The following is a 17,947-nucleotide window of genomic DNA, read 5'->3' as shown; positions in this document are numbered from 1 at the left end:
GTTGTTTTTCATTTTGTTGCTGTAAGAGTTCTTTATATAGTCTGGACAGTAAATCCTTACTGGATACATGATTTGTAAAAATTTTCTATTCGTAGATTATCTTTTTACTTTCTTGGTATTATCTTTTGATGCACAAAAGTTTTAAATTTTGATGAAGCCCAACTTATCCTTTTTTTTTTTTTTTTTGCTGCTTGCGATTTTGGTGTCATATTTTAGAATCCATTACTGAGTTTGCTTGGTTTTGAGCTCTATAAAAGCAGTATTATTCACAATATAGTTTCCTGAAACTTGAAGTTCTCTTTAAAAATTATGTTTATAAAACTATCCATGTTCTTTCACAGTTCATTCATTCTCATGGCTGTGTAATCTTGTTATACAAATAGATCACACATTATTTAGCCATTCTCCTATTGATAAACATTTGTGCTGTTTCCAGTTATTTTGCTATTACATCAGCACCACCTTAAATATCCCAGAGGGATTCTTCTGCACACTTTAAGAACCACTGGGCTTTTATAAATGAAATGAGTATTATTAAAATTGAATAGTACTCAGCTGCAGACATTTGCAGTTACCAACAGTTAGAAATGGACCTGGAACAACTGACTGGTTTAAAATTTGGAAAGGAATACATTAAGGCTGTATATTGTCACCTTATTTAACTGACATGCAGAGTACATCATGTGAAATGCCGGGCTGGCTGGAGCTCAAGATGGAATCAAGATTGCCAGGAGAAATATCAGTAACTTCAGATATGCATATGACAGCACCCTTATGGCAGAAAATGAAGAGGAATTAAAGAGCCTCTTGATGGTGAAAGAGGACAATGAAAATCAGCCTAAAATGCAACATTAAAAAAACTAAGATCATGGCATCCAGTCCCATCACCTCATGGCAAATAAATGGGGAAACAATGGAAACAGTGACAGACTTAATTTATTTTCATAGGCTCCAAAATCACTGTGGACAGTGACTGCAGCTGTGAAATTAAAAAACGCTTGTTCCTTGGAAGAAAAGCTCTGACAAATCTAGATAGCATATTAAAAAGCACAGACATCACTTTGCCAACAAGGTCTGTACAGTTGGAACATAAAGAAGGCTGAGTGCCAAAGAACTGATGCTTTTGAACTATGGTGCTGGAAAGACTCTCGAGAGTCCTGTGGACAGCAAGGAGATCAAACCAGTCAATCTTAAAGGAAATCAACCCTAAATATTCATTGGAAGGACTGATGCTGAAGCTGAAGCTCCAATAGTTTGGCCACCTGATGCAAAGAAGTGATTCACTGGAAAAGACCCTGATGCTGGGAAAGATTGAAGGCAGGAGAAGAGGGTAACAGAGGATGAGCTGGTTGGATGGCATCACTGACTCAATGGACATGAGTTTGAGCAAACTCCAGGAGATAGTGAAGGACAGGGAAACCTGGCGTGCTGTAGTCCATGGGTTGCAAAGAGTTGGACACGACTGAGCAACTGAACAACAACAACAATAAAACCATGATAACCACTGCCATTGAGTATGGTTTGCATCTACACTATAGCCTTATCCATTCTGTGTGATTTGTTGGAACAAGCAATCAGAGAAGATACAATGAGTACATTTTACTGATTTCAGGTTGGAGAGCTTTGCAAAACAGGGAGATGGCAACACAGTGTGGGGGACATGATTGTGAAAAGGAAATGTTTACTTGAGAGCCCTGTCTCAGCCAGGTTGCAGGAGTGTCTCTAATGGATTTGAAACAACCCCAAGAAGGGCTTTGTCCAGTGTTGAAAAGCATTCAGAACAAACAGACTCAGATTGACGGTTCCTCCCCAAGTCTTGCACACTGGCTCATTTCGGGAAACCCTTTGGCAGCTGCACGGGGTAGTGATGTGGCCAGGATTCTTCGGCTCAAGCATGAAGAACACCAGGGGAAACTCAAGCATGAAGCAAGAGCTGGACTCTTTAACAGGGAGGTTGTTTGTGGCTTTGTTACTGGAAAATGTGAGTAACCTTAATAAGGCCAAAGTGTGGAGACACAGCAATTACAAAATGAAGAAGGGGGTGGAGTGAGATACTGGGGACATAAAAGCATCAGCAGGTGCCCCCAACGGCACTGCTCTTCCAGAGCCAGACACACCAAAGATGAGGTGAGTCCACAGTTTGCTCCTATCCCTCACTTTTCTCTGGATTATTTCATCCTTCTTTGGATATATCTTTTATCTACATGACAGCCTGAGTACAGGAGAGGCCTACAGGAGAAATGCAAAAATATAACGAAGATAAATAAGGCAAATGGACTAAATTATAGACTTTGTTTGCTTTCTGATGCACAGCGTGCAAACAATGTTTTATCCTCGTAAAGCTTCTCAGGGTTTGTTCTGTCCTTGGCTCTGACTCCCGATTATTTAGGATGGATCTCACTCTTCTTTGCCTGGGGGAATCTACTCATGTGTTTGGTTTTAGAGCCAGGAAGCACCAAGGCTCAACCTATATTTATAAGAAGAATTATCTTCCAAATATTAGCGTGTTTGTAGAGGATCCTCTATGTTCTATGTGCTGCATAAGGTTCTGGAGGAGATATTGGAAATGGATTAAAGCTTGGTCCTTGACTTCTAGGAATTATGAGTTTGGAGCAGTCCTTTCAGTCATTACCTCATTGTTTTCCAAATTTCATTCATTTGCACATCAGCTTCCCGGTTCTCACCGTATTCCTGTGCTGCCCATACTACTATTCTTTTTGTAACATTCTCTCTGGGGTGTCACTGGCAGCTCAGTGGTAAAGAATCTGCCTGATAATGCAGGATTCTATCCCTAGGTTGGGAAGATCTCCTGGAGAAGCCATCCCCTTCTCCAGGAGATCAACCCTACTCCGGTATTCTTACCTGGGAAACCCCAAGGACAGAGGAGCCTGGCGGGCTACAGTCCATGGGGTCGCGAAGAGTTGGGCATGACTTGGTGACTGAGCACACACATAGGGAGTAAAGGTTTACTATGCAAAGATTCTCTGCTTTTCTATGTCCATAAAAGGTGATGTTTTCAGGTGGTGCTGTCTTTCCCATGAGACGTGACTTTCTCTAAGGAATAGCTTTTTCCTTGAGATTATAAAGTTTTCATCTTTGTGGGGAAGCTCCTGTGGTAGGCCTCCAGACGTTTTTTCCCCCTTTTTTGGCCACACCACATGGCATGTGGGATCTTAGTTCCTCAACCAGAGATTGAACCTGGGTCCAGGCAGTGAAAGCTTTGAGTCCTAACCATTGGACTGCCAGGGAGTTCTCCCTGGCATTTTGAATATGCCTATTAGCAGATTTTAAAAAAAACGTATAATGAGAAAGACCAAAAGTGAAACATTTGAGTGACACAAGGCACTCAGATTTTATCAAAACAGAAAAATTTTTTTTCTGAAATGTTGAAATAATGAAACTAGGAACTTAACCAAGCCATCTCTGAGTAGTTGCCATCTTCCAGGGAGATGGTCCACGGGTGGGTATGGCCTGTGTGCTGATGCCCATGTGCACAGGCAAGCTTTTACGGACTCAGTTATCATCCAGGTAACCTTCTGGAATTTGGGAGTTCGCTATATGACTTCCTGAAGTCAAATTATCATAAAATAATAGAAACAACTACATCAGTGTTTTATTATGAAAATTTCCCCAAAGTAGAGAGAGTAGCATAATGATAACCCCCCACCCCCACCACCACCCCATCGTCTAGATATCCACATGCATTAGTGGAATCCTCGTAGCCCAGCACCTCAGGGTGCTTCCCACTCCAAGGGAGGCTTCTCTTTGCTGAGGAGCTCATATGTTGCTAACAATTTAGTGTTTCCTGAATCCTGCTACGCACTGAGGCCCGATCCCTTCCTAATCTTGCTTGCTCTACTCTGAAGCTGCTGTAGAATTCCCAGCAGCACGGAACACACGGGAACCTCTGTGACTGGGAAGCTGCTAAAGTATGCATGTGGGTGGGTGAGGGGTCTCTAGGTAACAGGAGCGGGGAGTGTGTGTGTTTAAGTGGGGAGACCAGCAGTGCCCTCCTTTCTGTCTTCTCTGCAGCACCCTGCAAGCTGTCGTCACTCTCCTGCTCTGCGGGCAGCTTCTCGCGGTGGAAACCGGCAGTGAGGCCACAGGTAGGTCTGCCTTTGGGCGAGGGCTGTACCTGGCCGCACTGCTGCATCCCACTTGGGCCCATCAGATCTGCATCCTCTCTGGGAAAATCCAGTTGCTCCTTATCCTGATCTCTGGTCTTTCAGTATCGTAAAGAACATTGGGGAGCCAGCCAGCCAGCAATCTCTCCTGGGCTTCCATTTCGGGTGTGGGAGGTTGATATGCTGTTTCTTCTCTCCTGACTTTTCCAGTCTCTAGGGGCAGTTTCTGAAAATGAACCTTGTCCTCCTGTTTTCCTTTGCAGCCGACAGCTGCCCAAAGGCCCCCGAGATTGCTAATAGCCATGTGGAGTACTCGGTTCGCTATCAGTGTGACAAATATTACAAATTGCATGCTGGAAATGGTAAGCCTGGGCGAACGCCTCCGGGTCCTCCTGTCCCAACCCCGGACTGCCTCAACACAGTCTCCACTATTGCCACGACTGCCAGTCACCTTGACCATTGTCTTGACCTTTACTGGCGCCCGCAGCTCTTGGCTTTAGCATAGCGCTCCTCCCTTGCTCCTCTTCCCCCGCCCTCCCTGCTCCTACTTCTCTGACTCTGCTCTTTAAATACCTTCTCTCCTAGTGCTAGGTCCAGCTTTTTGCTCATTTTTTTTTTTTCGTTTTGTTTCAGGGGTGTATACTTTTAACAATAAGCAATGGATAAACAAGGACATTGGACAGCAACTTCCTGAATGTGAAGAAGGTAGGAAGTCAGGCCTGGGAAGCAGATTGAAAGTGGGTACTGAGGGGTTGGGGCATGGCAGCTATCTTGATCGAAACATCCTCAAGGAACATCCTCCCTGTGAGGCTTCCTCTGGGCACACACCAGTTGAGCACAGGGACTGGGGGGACCACAGGTGGCCGGGCAGAGACGTGCACAGGCAGGTGATGGTTCCCCATAAAGTTCACTAGGGATGCATTCATCTGGTCTCCTGGGCACTGACTGAATCCACTTCCGCAGAGGATCAGGGGACCCTGTATGTACAGAGAGCCCACCTAGAGATCCCTGGGCCAAGGGTAAAGCAAGCTGCGGGAAGAACAGGTCAAGAGAGGGCAGAACAAAAGCGCAACCCGTGGGAATGTGCTACAAGCGGCTGGAGATGGGTCAGGACTCCACCGTCACCAGGAAGAGCTGGTGCTCTCTCCTTCTGGGAGGGAGGGAGTTTGATGTGCAAACCAGCTTCTTCTGTTCTGACTTTTCACATCTCCAGGGGCTGTTCCCCAATATGAACCTTCTCTTCCTCTTTTCCTTTGCAGATGACAGCTGTCCAGAGCCCCCCAAGATTGAAAATGGCTACGTGGAGTACTTGGTTCGCTATCAGTGCAAACCCTATTACACACTGCGCACCTGTGGAGATGGTAAGGCCTAGACGAATGCCTCCTGTCCCTCCACTTCCACAGGGGATGGAGCCAAGGTGACTGGTCAGAAACGGCATGTGCTTTCTGGAGCCAGGAGATGCAGGTTCTAATGAGGGTTTTGTCACTGGCAGCTGTGGCCTTTTGGGAAAATTAACTCTCTTCAGCCTCGAGTTTTCTTCCTTGTTAAGCAGAGGAGATGCCACGTAGCCTACCCATCTCAGGGTGAGATCTATATAAAACAGGATGGTGATGGTGATGATGGCAGGGAGCCCTCACCTCGTGAGCGCAAACGCTCCCGCACTGGGTAGTTTTCTCCACAGATTTGCTCACGAGGTCCTCACAACACCCCTCTGGAGACACTATTATTTATTTTTGCCAAGTTGCACAGCTTGTGGGAACTTAACTTCCTGACCAGGGGTGGAACCTGTGTCCCCCAAATTAGAAGCTTGGAATCCTAACCACTGGACCACTAGGGAATTTCCAAGAGAGGATTATTCTTCTCATTTCACTTCTGAAGAAACTGAGGCACAGAGAGGTTGATAAATTTGCCCAAGTTCAGGTAGCCTGTATGAGGGAAAGTCAGGATTTGAACCCTGATTCCAACCCTGTACTGCCTTGACACAATCGCCTTGGCCACCTAGACCACCATCCGTCTGCTGGGCTTCACCGGCCCCCAGCACTTGGGCTTCTAGCACCGAGCTCTTCTGTTCCTCCCCCTCCCTGGCCCTCCTTCCTCCTATTTCTCTGACTCTGCTCTTTAAATATGCTCTCTCCCAGTGCTAGGACCAGCTAGTGTCCCTTTCAGCTTGTATTCTTTCATTTTGTTTCAGGAGTGTACACCTTTAACAGTAAGAAGCAGTGGATAAATAAGAACATTGGACAGCAACTCCCTGAATGTGAGGCAGGTAGGAAGCCAGGGGCCTGGGAAGCAGACTGAAAGTGGGTACTGAGGGGTTGGTGCACGACAAGCATCTTGATTGGAACATCAAGGCACATCCTCCCTATGAGGCTTCCTCTGGGCACACACAAGCCAAGGACAGGGAGCGGGGGCACCAGAGGTGGCTGGGCAGAGATGTGCGCACGCAGGTGACGCCGCCCCTTGAAGTTCACTAAGGATGTGTTCATCTGGCCTCCGAGGCACTGACCGAGTCCACTGTCTACACTGTCCACAGAGGATCGGGGGACTCTGTATAGACAGCCCACCTGGAGAGCCCTGGGCCAAGGGTAAAGCAAGCTGCAGGAAGAATAGGTTGAGGGAGGGCAGAACAAAACCGTAATCCATGGGAATGTACTACAACAGGCTGGAGGAGGGTCAGGACTCGCACCAGAAGGGGCTGTGCTCTCTCCTTTCCCTCCTGGAACAAGAAGGTTTTGTCCACCCTCTTCTGCTACTTGGGCTGTGGAACCACTAACCTGCTGGGTATCGACTGCAGTATCTATAAAACCTGTGTTCCGGCCAACATTGCTTCATGTCCCTATTTATTCAGAGAGAATGAACCTTGGTAGCTCCTTGTCCTTACACTGAATTTCAGGGATCGTGGACCTCTAGTTGTGATAAATCACTTAAATATACCTAGAGTTCAGCAGCTGGGGTTTGAAAATTTCAGTGCTGTTTGTGAGTCAGAAAAGCAGGAAACAGAACTCTGCTTTAGTGATGTGAACATTAAAAAAAATAATTTTAAACTGTAAACATTGGGGACAGGAGGAGCAGAAGGTACGGGCAAAGCATGTAAATGTTTCTAGCCCTGGAGACATGAAGAGCGATAGTTTTGGACAGCGGCAAGAGTTGGCGTTTTTATGTTTCCTGGCCCAGAGGACACTCACACCCCGCTCCTATTAATGATGGTCTTGCTCTCAACAGTGTGCGGGAAGCCCAAGCACCCCGTGGACCAGGTGCAGAGGATCATCGGTGGCTCATTGGATGCCAAGGGCAGCTTTCCCTGGCAGGCCAAGATGGTCTCCCAGCATAACCTCATCTCGGGAGCCACGCTCATCAATGAACGATGGCTCCTCACCACAGCTAAAAATCTCTACCTGGGTCACAGTAGTGACAAAAAAGCAAAGGACATCACTCCTACTTTAAGACTCTATGTGGGGAAGAACCAGCTTGTAGAGGTGGAGAAGGTGGTTCTCCACCCTGACCACTCCAAGGTAGACATTGGGCTCATCAAACTCAGATGGAAGGTACCTGTCAATGACAAAGTAATGCCCATCTGCCTACCTTCAAAAGATTATGTGAAGGTGGGTCGTGTGGGTTATGTGTCTGGCTGGGGGCGAAATGAAAACTTCAACTTTACGGAGCATCTGAAGTATGTCATGCTGCCTGTGGCTGACCAAGACAAGTGTGTGAAACACTATGAGGGCGTCGACGCACCTAAAAATAAGACAGCTAAGAGCCCCGTAGGGGTGCAGCCCATACTGAATGAGAACACCTTCTGCGTCGGCCTGTCCAAGTACCAGGACGACACCTGCTATGGCGACGCCGGCAGCGCCTTCGTCGTTCACGACAAGGAAGACGACACCTGGTATGCGGCCGGGATCCTGAGCTTTGACAAGAGCTGTGCTGTGGCTGAGTATGGTGTGTACGTGAAGGTGACCTCCATTCTGGACTGGGTTCGGAAAACCATCGCTAACAACTAAGGCGGGGCTGGCTAGGAGCAGCTGCCTGGAAGGACGAGGGGAAAGCTGCACAGGAGTGGAGGGGACACGAGTGCAGTGTGGCGCTGGTGGGTTCCAGCCAATAAAGAGCTTGCTTTGCCTCACTTCTGCAATGTGTCTTGCATTCTTTACCACTGAGCCCCCAGGGAAGCCCATCTGTGCTGTTTTTAGCCTTGGTTTTTTTTTTTTTTTTTCCTCTCACTGACGGTACAGCAGCAGCCAAGTGCTCTAGACTTTACTGGGAGTGTGGCAGAAAACACCCGGGCCAACTGGAAATCCCTAAGGTGATACGAACTGTCCCACTGGGGAACTCATGATCACTGAATGAGCGCCTATTCGATGGCAGGCCTCAGGGAGGTCACAGTTATCCTTTGTTTTATAGACAAGGAAATAGAGAGTCAGAGAAGTGATTTGCTGAAGGTTACCCAGCTATTAAATAGAAAAGCTGAATCTTGAACCTTTGTTGTTGCTTAGTCACTAAGTTCTGCGACCCCCACGAAGACCCTACCAGGCTCCTCTGTCCATGGGATTTCCCAGGCAAGAATACTGGAGTGGGTTGCCATTTCCTTCTCCAGGGTATCTTCAGCCCAGGGATCAAACTTGCATTTCCTACATCGACAAGTGGGTTCTTTACCACTGAGCCACCAGGGAAGCCCAAAGCTGAGTTCTGAACCTAGGTCTGTCTGAACACAAACCCTGAGCTCTTTTCACAGCATCCTCTGCTTCTTCCGAGTGGAGGAGGAGAAAGAGAGAAGGCTGGTGAGAAAGACACTGGCTTGAGCGGCACGAGTGTCTGACAGATACTACTCCGTTGCTTGTGCTCCAACACACCAGCACTTCGGCTAACACAGTAAGATGTATAAAGGCAGGGTTTCTAGATTTGCTGGGTCCAAGTCACAGCTCAATGACAAACCTGCCAAGTTCCCTGAGCTCCCTGCCCATTAGTGTCCTGGGCTCTCCCACGGGGGGCGTAACCCAGACAGGCTCTAAAGCGCCATCAGTAGAAACATTCTGGGGCTGGGGGGAGTCAGAAGTCTCTTCCTGAGGAGGGGCTGCTTTTCCCATTTGGAAGAAAGCAACCCTCAACTAGGACTCAAACCACAGCCATCTGAGTCTTTCATTTCACAAAGATAAACTGTTCTTGCTATGAACAGTTTCCCAGAACAAAAGTTCCGGAGCCCAGCCCATGAAGCTCTCCTTCTAACTGAAGAAGAAGAGTTCTAAGTGAGCCACACACCTTTACTCAGCACACTGGCCCTTCACCAGCATACAGTCTTGTCACGGCAAAATGTGGCCTCCCCTGCTTAGGGCTTAAAATGTCGACTGGTGTCACTACTCTCTCTCTAATGTTCTGTCCTTCCCTGTGATGTTGTCACAGGCGCTCTCCAGACCCATTGATAATGAAAAGCAGGTTGGAGCTCACAGGCCAAGGAACAACTGAGACCTGTATTCTAGAACCTGCACAAGAGACGATGGCCAGAAAGTCAAAAATAACACAAACATGTAAAATCCTGCTTCTAAGCATACAGTTATACCTCTTTCTTCTAATAATACCTTCAGCACTAAGTTTTTTTGAAGAATAAACCATCCAAGTTTTTTTTGAAGAAAAATCTGATTGTATTAAGTGGCTTCTGCCTCTAAGGAGAAAAATAAAACTTTCGCTATTTTGTCACTTTCCTTATCCCCTCTACCTTCCTCCCCGGCAGCACCTCCTGCCCACCTGCCTTCCCCTCGGGTTTCAGTGACACTGAACTCTGTGGAGCCCTCTCAACACGCATGCTGTCTCCAGCCCCTGGGCCTGCCTCCCCCTGGTTCCCCCTAATGCCCTCCCCCTTCTCCATGAGTACTTCCTACTCTCCTTTAAGGCTCAGGAACTGTCTCTTCTAAGCTTTTTTTCCATCCTGGAGTCATTTGCTTTGTGCAGTACCTGGCATAGGATGGGGGCATACAGTATGTAATTAATAAACACTGTGGAAGGGAGAGCAACTATGATGGGAAAAAAAACACAAACCTGGACTTCAGAGAAGCATCACCAAAAAGCCCTCAGGAGGAAAGGCATGAGAATCTTATGCGTGAAAGTGCTGAGTTTTTGCTGTTATCTGAGCACTTCTCACACCTCAAATGCTGTGTAATTTAGGCTATGAGGGACAGAAAATCCAACCAAAGTGACACGTGGTAAAGACGTTTTATTCTTTCACAGAAATCTGAAGCCAGGCAGGTCTAGAGTCCACTCGGGAGCTTGATATCGTCATCAGGGACCCAGGCTCTTTTCATCATTCTTTTCAGCATGTTCATTTTTCATCCCAGGGCTGGTTGCCTCATGGTCCTAAGATGGCTGCTGTGGTTCCATGCATCACGATTACCAACGTAAGCAGGAAGTGGGGGCCAGGAGACAATGGAGGTGGTGGTGAAAGGATTTTGTTGTCTCATTCCTGAAGTGCTCTCTCCTTTATCAATGAAGGCCACCCAGGTGCCCAGCAACCTTCCTCCTCTGACACGTTTGTCACAGAAGACTTGGAAAGGAAGCACCCGGCAAAGGGGGACAGTTGTGCAGTGACCATGCTGCCCTGCCTGAAGGCCAACAGCTGCCAAGCGGGTCGTGTGCTGTCTGGCGCTCTGCCTTCTGGTTCTGCATACGTTCTTATTCTAGAAAGTCAGTGCCATTAGCTCCATGAGAAGAGGAACCTGTCCAAGTGGTGAAGGTTGTGCCAGGGGGCCCTGAGAGAGCAAGAATTCTTCATAAAGTTATTAAAACCGGCAAGTCCTATATAGATGGTACTTCTTTCTAGCAGTTCTGAGATCTCTTTCCAGTCTTGAGTCTCTGAAGTACAGTTTTCTCCTCAGAAAGAGACGGAGCTCCGGGAGAGATTGGCTCCTACTGACTAAGGGTACTTAATTTTTTGTTTAGCTCAAATTGGGTGCTGGACAGTAAAGGAAGTCCAAGTTCTCACCCCTGGGGCAATTTAATAACATAAAAGCTGGTAAAATGAACAAGCCAAGATACCTTTAAAATTCTGAGCCAGAAAGTCTTGCAGATAAAACCACCTTGGCCACTATCAGTAGAGACTGATTTATTCCAAGAGAACCTGGGATAGTAGGTGAGCATGAGATAAACACATGCACGGAGGGAAGGCGAGGCTGAGGATGAAGGAAGGGGTGGGTATGTACACGTAGGGTAGAAAACAAGTGTTTTTGCTCTTATGTGAACTGATTTTCTAGTTTACTCAATGTATCAAATAAACATGGTTGAATCAAACTGTCCTAGCCAAATTTAGAAGGATTCTGTATTATCTTAAAGAATAAAAAAAGCACAATATACAGAGAAATTAAAACACCCACACTGGGGAAATTGACCACGGCTGGCTTGACCTCTCTGAGATCTGCAGGGTGTAGACACTTGGGCATCCCCGAATGTCCCAGCATCAGTGCGGTCTTCTGCTTGGCGGCCGGTACTTTCTGTTGAGGTCAAACCTCTTATTCTCTGGGATGCTGACCATGTTTCTGAAGGACCCCAGGAAAACCGCACAGCTGGAGTTAGGTACTGTTTCGAGATGGGCCTTTCTCTTCAACTCTGATGGCAGTGAAAGCACTAAATGTCTTGATAGAGGAGGTCGTATTTGGGAATATTCTTGGGATCAATAGGACTTTGCACAATAAGTTTCCCCCTCATTGCGCCTCGATAAATTACTTCAATCAAATCTATGAAGTCTTGCTTGGTTTTGAAACTTCCCACAAACTTAGTGTGATCTGGAGACCTAAATAGTGTAGGAGAGAAACAACCTTGCTCAGAACTTTTCAAAAGTACTTGTAAAGCCTTCAGGATAAACAAAGTAAACAGCAGCTCTCTCACTTTCTTCTGGTCAGGGAGCCCTCAGACACAAAGCCTGACACTGATTCTCCATTTGTGATTACAGGGCCCATTTGACACATGACTAAAACCAGTGCTGGGGGCTGCTGGGAGAGCACGGAAGCCCTACCAGGTGGCCCATTTAAAGTCATTATAGCATTTGTTACAGTATGGCTTCTGTTCTTTGTTTTGGCTTTCTGGCCTCCAGGCATATGGGGTCTTAGCTCCCCCAGAAGGGACCGAACCCGAACCCCCTGCTTTGAAAGGTGAAGTTTTAACCACTGGACCATCACGGAAGTCCCTCATCTTACTTATTTTTGACAGACTCTGAGAAAGGATGACTTCAAAATTCTCCTAACTGAAAGCAGACAGAACGCTTGGTAAGGGAAATGCATGTCTTAATTTGCTGAAGGATCACTTCTTTCACAGATGCAGCCAATGAGTATCAAGAGTTTAAGAACAATGGCCCACTTTGTTTGAAATAAAACTCCTGGGAAACTGACAAAAGCTGTTCTGTATTTTCTGCAGTGATGGATGGTGAGTGCTTCACAAACTGTACTAGTCTCTCAGATTTTAGTAGTAAGTTAACATTCGCCACTCATACTGGAAACACTCTCATTTTGTACCAGAGTTACACACACACACACACACACACACACACACACACACAAATTAGAAACTTCATCAACTGAGGAACCAGTACCAACATAAGACACACAAAGCCCCCATCACATCCAAGTGGGTGAGCTACTGAGACTGACTGGAGAAAAGAAACTTTGAAGACTATAGTGACTTCATGTCAATCTAACTTACCCATAATCCACTTTCATATGCTGCCCATTGAAGAAAAACACAGTAGACGGAATATAACTGATGTCAAAATAGTGTGTATAAACTGGGGTTTGGTCCACGTCTACTAGATAGATAGCAGCCATTTTACTTAAGTCAGAAGAAGTCTTAGAAAGCTGCAGATGGAGAGAGAGATGTGGATTACAACAGTGGATTACAACTGTTAACGTTTCTTTTGTGAACCTTTTTACTAGAAGAATTTTCTGTGTGAAAAAAATTCCCGGACCAAGAATCTAGCCTGTTGGGAGTTCCACGTTAAGAGACAGTGTAACCCTATTCAGAGTCTGAATCACTATTGGTAGGGTAATGAGAGGGCCCTGAGAAAACTGGGTGAATATATTTCTTCTTTTTTCCTTCTATTTTTGATTAAAATATGTGTTTTTAAACTTTTCATGGATTTATAAAATCCATACTTGCTTAAATAAAAAAGTAAACTCAGAAATATGTGGTACGGATACTGCAATTCTCCCAAATCTCCTTGTTTCCAATCTCACTCATAAATGAGAGTTATGACGAAACAGCAGACCCTTACGTGGCACTTGCTGTGTGCTAAGTGTTCTAAGTGCTTTACACTTGTTGGCTCCTTTAATCCATACAACATTTCTAGGAGGTATGCAAGGCTACAGGCACCATTTCACAGATGAGAAAACTGAGCCACGAGGACATAATATGCCCCCAGGCACACAGCCGTAAGCAGTAAGGCTGGGCTCTGAACTCGGACAGCCTGGCTTCACAGTCTACACTCTGTGATACTCCACACCCCCACAGTTGAGGGTAAAATGCTCTGGCCGCTTTCCCACCAGGTTAACGCATCACACCCTCATTGTTGATCACAGTCATGGGGTTTCTAACACTGGATCCACACTGCGGGTGGCAGCAACAGAAAACGTGGGTGAGGTCTTAGTCCTGGGTAAGTCAGAGACCAGGATAAGCTTACTCTGTCCTGTATTCCCCTCTCGACTCATCAGACTGTAGAGATGTGCTGTGAAATCATAGATTACCATCAGGCACACACTGGAGGCGGCACCCCAGAAAAGCATATTTGCAGGCAAAGAAAACAACGTTCAGATCCCAGCTCTGCAACTTAGTGGTTCTGGGCCCGTGGGAAGTCACCTGACCTCCCTGGCATGCATCTCCCCTCTTGGGAATACTAATTATCCCACTGTGGGGAGCACTGAATGAGACAATGTTCATAGACTCTAGTTTGTAGCGTTTCTGGTCTTCCACTGCTTGTTGGTGAAACCGAGCTTCGGCAGCTGCTAGTGGGGAAGGACATCTAGGGCGGATTCCACACAATCACAGACTAGGGGGTTCGACTCAGGCAGGCACATCATCGGCTCTTGGTGGAAGTGTGCTAACAATGGAACAGCTGTACACCTGGGCCCTGCCTGCCCCTGCTCATGCACTCTGCAGACGCTGGAGTAAGAACGTATAGGTTTTTAATAAAAATCTTAAAAAATTCACTTACTATGTCATCTAGCTGCAGACAGACCGGATCCTCGTCTCTCCCAAACCTGAGAACCAGCACCTTCTCTGCAGTACTTTTTATTGCTTGGTCTACTGCCTTTTTGCTACTCAGTTTGGGTAAGAGGAAGCTCATGTTGAAATAATCCGATTATCAATCCTCACTGTTGGTCCTGAAAGTTGCAATGTTTAAACACAGATTAAGTGCATGAGTCCCTAATTTTGAAACACTGTTCATTTTTGGAGTAGGTGACATGTATATTTTTCCCTCTTAGATGAAAAAATGTTTCATACAACATAGTAACAAAAAAGTAAAAGGAATACACTAAATGCACAAACAGGTGGCAAGTAAGTCCACCAGTTATCAAGAAACAACACAGAGAGCTATACTGTAATAAAATCTCCCTCTCTCTCCCCTCAGAGGGCTTGGTTGCCAGCGCCCTGGGGTAGTTACCAGGCAACAACTTTCATTAGTTTTTCAGATATCTTTCAGAGTTTGTTATGCGTTCACAAGAAAATACAAAGATGTTTTTCCCCTTGTCACTCAAAAGATAGTATATTCTATCAGTTGGTTCCAGCGGGAAAGAGATGCCATCTTCCAATTTGGTCATTGGCAGACTTTCATTGAGGCGGGGCACAGGAAACAACAGGGTGTAGTGAAGAAGCCTCGGCTAGGAGGGCCAGGACGGGGCTCTGTTCTCACCCCAAGCCCGGAGGAGCCACAGGAGCGAGTACTTACCAGAACCGCGTGGCCGACGCTGATGGGTGGACAGGGCCGCTGTAAAGGGGGTCAGCCTGCAGAGAGGGGACACAGCCACTCTCCTCCCACCCTCTGAGGCTAACACTAACGCTCCCACTGACTGACTCCAACTGGAACAAAGAGGGCGGGGGAGCTGCAGAGGCAAACAAGTCTCCTTGACACAGAGCCGTCTAGAGAGGAAGAGTGGATCTGGAGGGTGAACGACAGATGTCCAGCACACATACTTTACCCACTCTTCTGCACTTTACCTCACGTGTGAGTATCTTCCCATTGCTCTAAGCAGAAAACTCACACATTGCTTGTTACAGTACCATACTACTTCATGCATGTTCCATCCCTTTTGTACATTCCATCCCTTTTGTACAGCCTTTTAAAGACAGACATTTATATTATCATGAGTTCTAGTTTAAAGATTCTTGGTGTATGTCTTATTGAGTGTACCTCATTACATGCAAACAGATCAACTAAGAGGGCGTAAAAACCACACGTGCGCGCGCGCACACACACACACACACACACACAAAATACAGAGCAGAACACTGAGATAGAAGGGGATTCTCATTTTCAGGTTCACAGTTACATTTTTAGCTACAAAAACAAGGACCAGAATCCATGCCATCAAATTTCTAGTCCAGTATTCCTTTTACTACAATGGAAGTGAAAGTGAAAGTTGCTCAGCTGTGTCAGACTTTTTGCGACCCCATGGGCTACACAGTCCATGGAATTCTCCAGGCCAGAATACTGTAGTGGGTAACCTTTCCCTTCTCCAGGGGATCATCCCAACCCAGGAATTGAACCCAGCTCTTCTGCATTGCTGGTGATTCTTCACCAGCTGGGTTACAAGGGAAGCCCAACTTATTTACTACAATAAGTCCTATTTTTATGATCAAGAATACTCTTTGATCAAGGAGCTCTATTTCTGATCCACAACAGACTCCACTGAGATACTTGATTTTTTGAATTCAGTCCCAGGGGACTGAATGCTATGAAAAGGGACGATTTCATTCTCTCTTTTTCAGTGACAAGTCACATTTTAAGATAAAACTCATGTAGGAAGGGAAACTGTCCCAGTAATAGGTCATACTTTTAATAGGAAAGAAGACTGCCAAAAGGGACTTTCGTCAAATGGGAGTGGCAGAACAAATTACTGATGAAAGGGAAAGTCAAAGAGAAGATGGATTTGTCCCACCACTAGAAATCAAATGACCAGCAACTTCTGTATTGTTAAGAGAGGAGGAAGCAGTCAACAGGGAGTGCGGAGGTAAGCAGGTAAGACAGTGGGACTGGATAAGTGTTGGAAGGAGGAGAGGGAAATTTCTCTTTAGGCGTGGGGAGAGACCATGCCTAAGAAAATGTCCACAGCAAAGGATACCAATAGAGAACTGACAAAAGAAGAGGTAAAAATGGACAGATACATTCGGAAAGTTAAGCTTTACCTGTAAGCAAAGGAAAGCAAATTAAAAGATATATCTTTAAAAGTCATTCATTTGGCAAAGATTAAAAAAAAAAAACAGCAAGAGTGTGAGTGAACTGGCAGGCATTCAATACCTGATGGAAGGTAGAGAAACGAAACTTTTCTAGAAAAGAAATCTGAAATACTCTTTGACCAACAATTCCACTTCTGAGAATCTCTAGTAAATAAATAGACATGTGCACAAAGATTTGTGTACCATGGCTAAGTGTGAAAAACTGGAAACAACCTAAACAGTCATCAGTAGTGGACAGAGGGAATAAATGATAATATAGCCCAATGATGTACTAGCACAGTGTCATTATATACTGGGTTAGAGATGAATAATTGAAAAACCCTCATGATAAAGAAAAAAACTTTATAAAACAGTAGTATATAAAGTGTGCTCCCACTTTTGTACAAAAACCTAAGTATAATGCATATATAAATATTCACATAGAAAAATAAATAAAAATGAAAATGCCAGGGCTTCCTTGATAGCTTTGTTGGTAAAGACTCCACCTGCAATGCAGGAGACCCCAGTTCGATTCCTGGGTTGGGAAGATCCTCTGGAGAAGGGATAAGTTACCGATTCCAGTATTCTTGGGCTTCTCTGGTGGCTCAGCTAGTAAAGAATCCGCCTGCAGTGCAGGAGACCTGGGTTCCATCCCTGGGTTGGGAAGATCCCCTGGAGAAGGGAAAGGCTACCCACTCCAGGATTCTGGCCTGGAGAATTCCATGGACTGTATGGTCCATGGGGTCACAGAGTCGGACACGAGTGAGCGACTTTCACTTTCAACTCCGTCAGAGATTATCTCTGCGTGTGAACAGACGAAGTGACTTTTACTTACACTGTGGGCGCGCGTCTTTATTTCTCCCAAATATCCGACATATATATTTTTAATGATGCCTGTGGTTGGGCTACTTCTGGCCCACAACTGCTGGGGAAAACGCTACTTACTTTAATTGTACACGTCACCTCCTTCTTTTCCACTTCAGGGTTGTGGACAACCCCGACGCCTTCTCGAAAAAGCCGACTCAGACGGCTTTTTTTCCCCTGCCCCAAACGCGGCGGCGACCCCAATTCAAAGTAGCCTGGAGCCGTTGCCTAGCAACTCTCGGCCGACCACCAGAGCGGATGGAAACTGAAAAAGAAAACGCCCAGGCGCAGAGATGAACGCGCGTTCCGCTCTCAATAACCCAATGAGCACAAGAGGTTATTCTAGTCACCGCCCACCTAACCCTGCTCTGACCGGAAGCCCTAGGGTCACTCCCGCCCTTATTAAACCTGACCGGTCTCTTTACTTCTCCCTCCCACGCCCCACCTAGAGGCGGGGCCTCGTCTCTTACACTAAGCATGATTGGTCGCCAGGGGACTCGGAAGTGTCTCTGATCAGAGGCCCAGAGAAAGACAGTCTAGTCTCGCATGCGTGG

The 17,947-nt window shown here is 46.2% G+C and overlaps 2 protein-coding genes across 2 annotated transcripts; one reads left to right on the top strand and one right to left on the bottom strand.

Annotated features, from left to right (window-relative positions):
* Positions 1-2,027: 2,027 nt before the first annotated feature.
* LOC133230386 (haptoglobin) lies at positions 2,028-8,247 on the top strand. The gene is made up of 7 exons (XM_061387781.1): positions 2,028-2,127; positions 4,033-4,106; positions 4,388-4,486; positions 4,758-4,829; positions 5,384-5,485; positions 6,316-6,390; positions 7,347-8,247. Exons 1-7 carry the CDS (start codon positions 2,123-2,125, stop codon positions 8,123-8,125), a joined length of 1,206 nt encoding a protein of 401 aa, XP_061243765.1. The 5' UTR covers positions 2,028-2,122; the 3' UTR covers positions 8,126-8,247.
* A 2,062-nt stretch (positions 8,248-10,309) lies between these two features.
* Positions 10,310-17,946, bottom strand: TXNL4B (thioredoxin like 4B). Its single transcript, XM_061387782.1, has 5 exons — positions 17,864-17,946; positions 17,475-17,658; positions 14,308-14,476; positions 12,804-12,955; positions 10,310-11,898 (listed from the first exon to the last, which is right to left on the bottom strand). The coding sequence occupies exons 3-5, from the start codon at positions 14,437-14,439 to the stop codon at positions 11,733-11,735; spliced, it is 450 nt and encodes a 149-aa protein (XP_061243766.1). The 5' UTR covers positions 14,440-14,476; positions 17,475-17,658; positions 17,864-17,946; the 3' UTR covers positions 10,310-11,732.
* Position 17,947: the final 1 nt, after the last annotated feature.

Source organism: Bos javanicus, chromosome 18 (assembly GCF_032452875.1).
Source record: "Bos javanicus breed banteng chromosome 18, ARS-OSU_banteng_1.0, whole genome shotgun sequence".
Taxonomy (NCBI): domain Eukaryota; kingdom Metazoa; phylum Chordata; class Mammalia; order Artiodactyla; family Bovidae; genus Bos; species Bos javanicus.
Note: the sequence above shows the minus strand (reverse complement) of the source record. Positions and strands in the feature narration are given on the sequence as shown.

Excerpts from the sequence above, each read along its gene's own strand:
- LOC133230386 (XM_061387781.1), top strand. Across the intron at positions 4,487-4,757 it reads CAAATTGCATGCTGGAAATG|GGGTGTATACTTTTAACAAT; the intron begins GTAAGCCTGGGC and ends GTTTTGTTTCAG. Across the intron at positions 6,391-7,346 it reads ACTCCCTGAATGTGAGGCAG|TGTGCGGGAAGCCCAAGCAC; the intron begins GTAGGAAGCCAG and ends TGCTCTCAACAG.
- TXNL4B (XM_061387782.1), bottom strand. The coding sequence starts at position 14,439 with ATGAGCTTCCTCTTACCCAAACTGAGTAGCAAAAAGGCAGTAGACCAA. Across the intron at positions 12,956-14,307 it reads GTCTGCAGCTAGATGACATA|CTTTCTAAGACTTCTTCTGA; the intron begins GTAAGTGAATTT and ends CTCCATCTGCAG. Across the intron at positions 11,899-12,803 it reads CATATGAAAGTGGATTATGG|GTCTCCAGATCACACTAAGT; the intron begins GTAAGTTAGATT and ends TACACTATTTAG.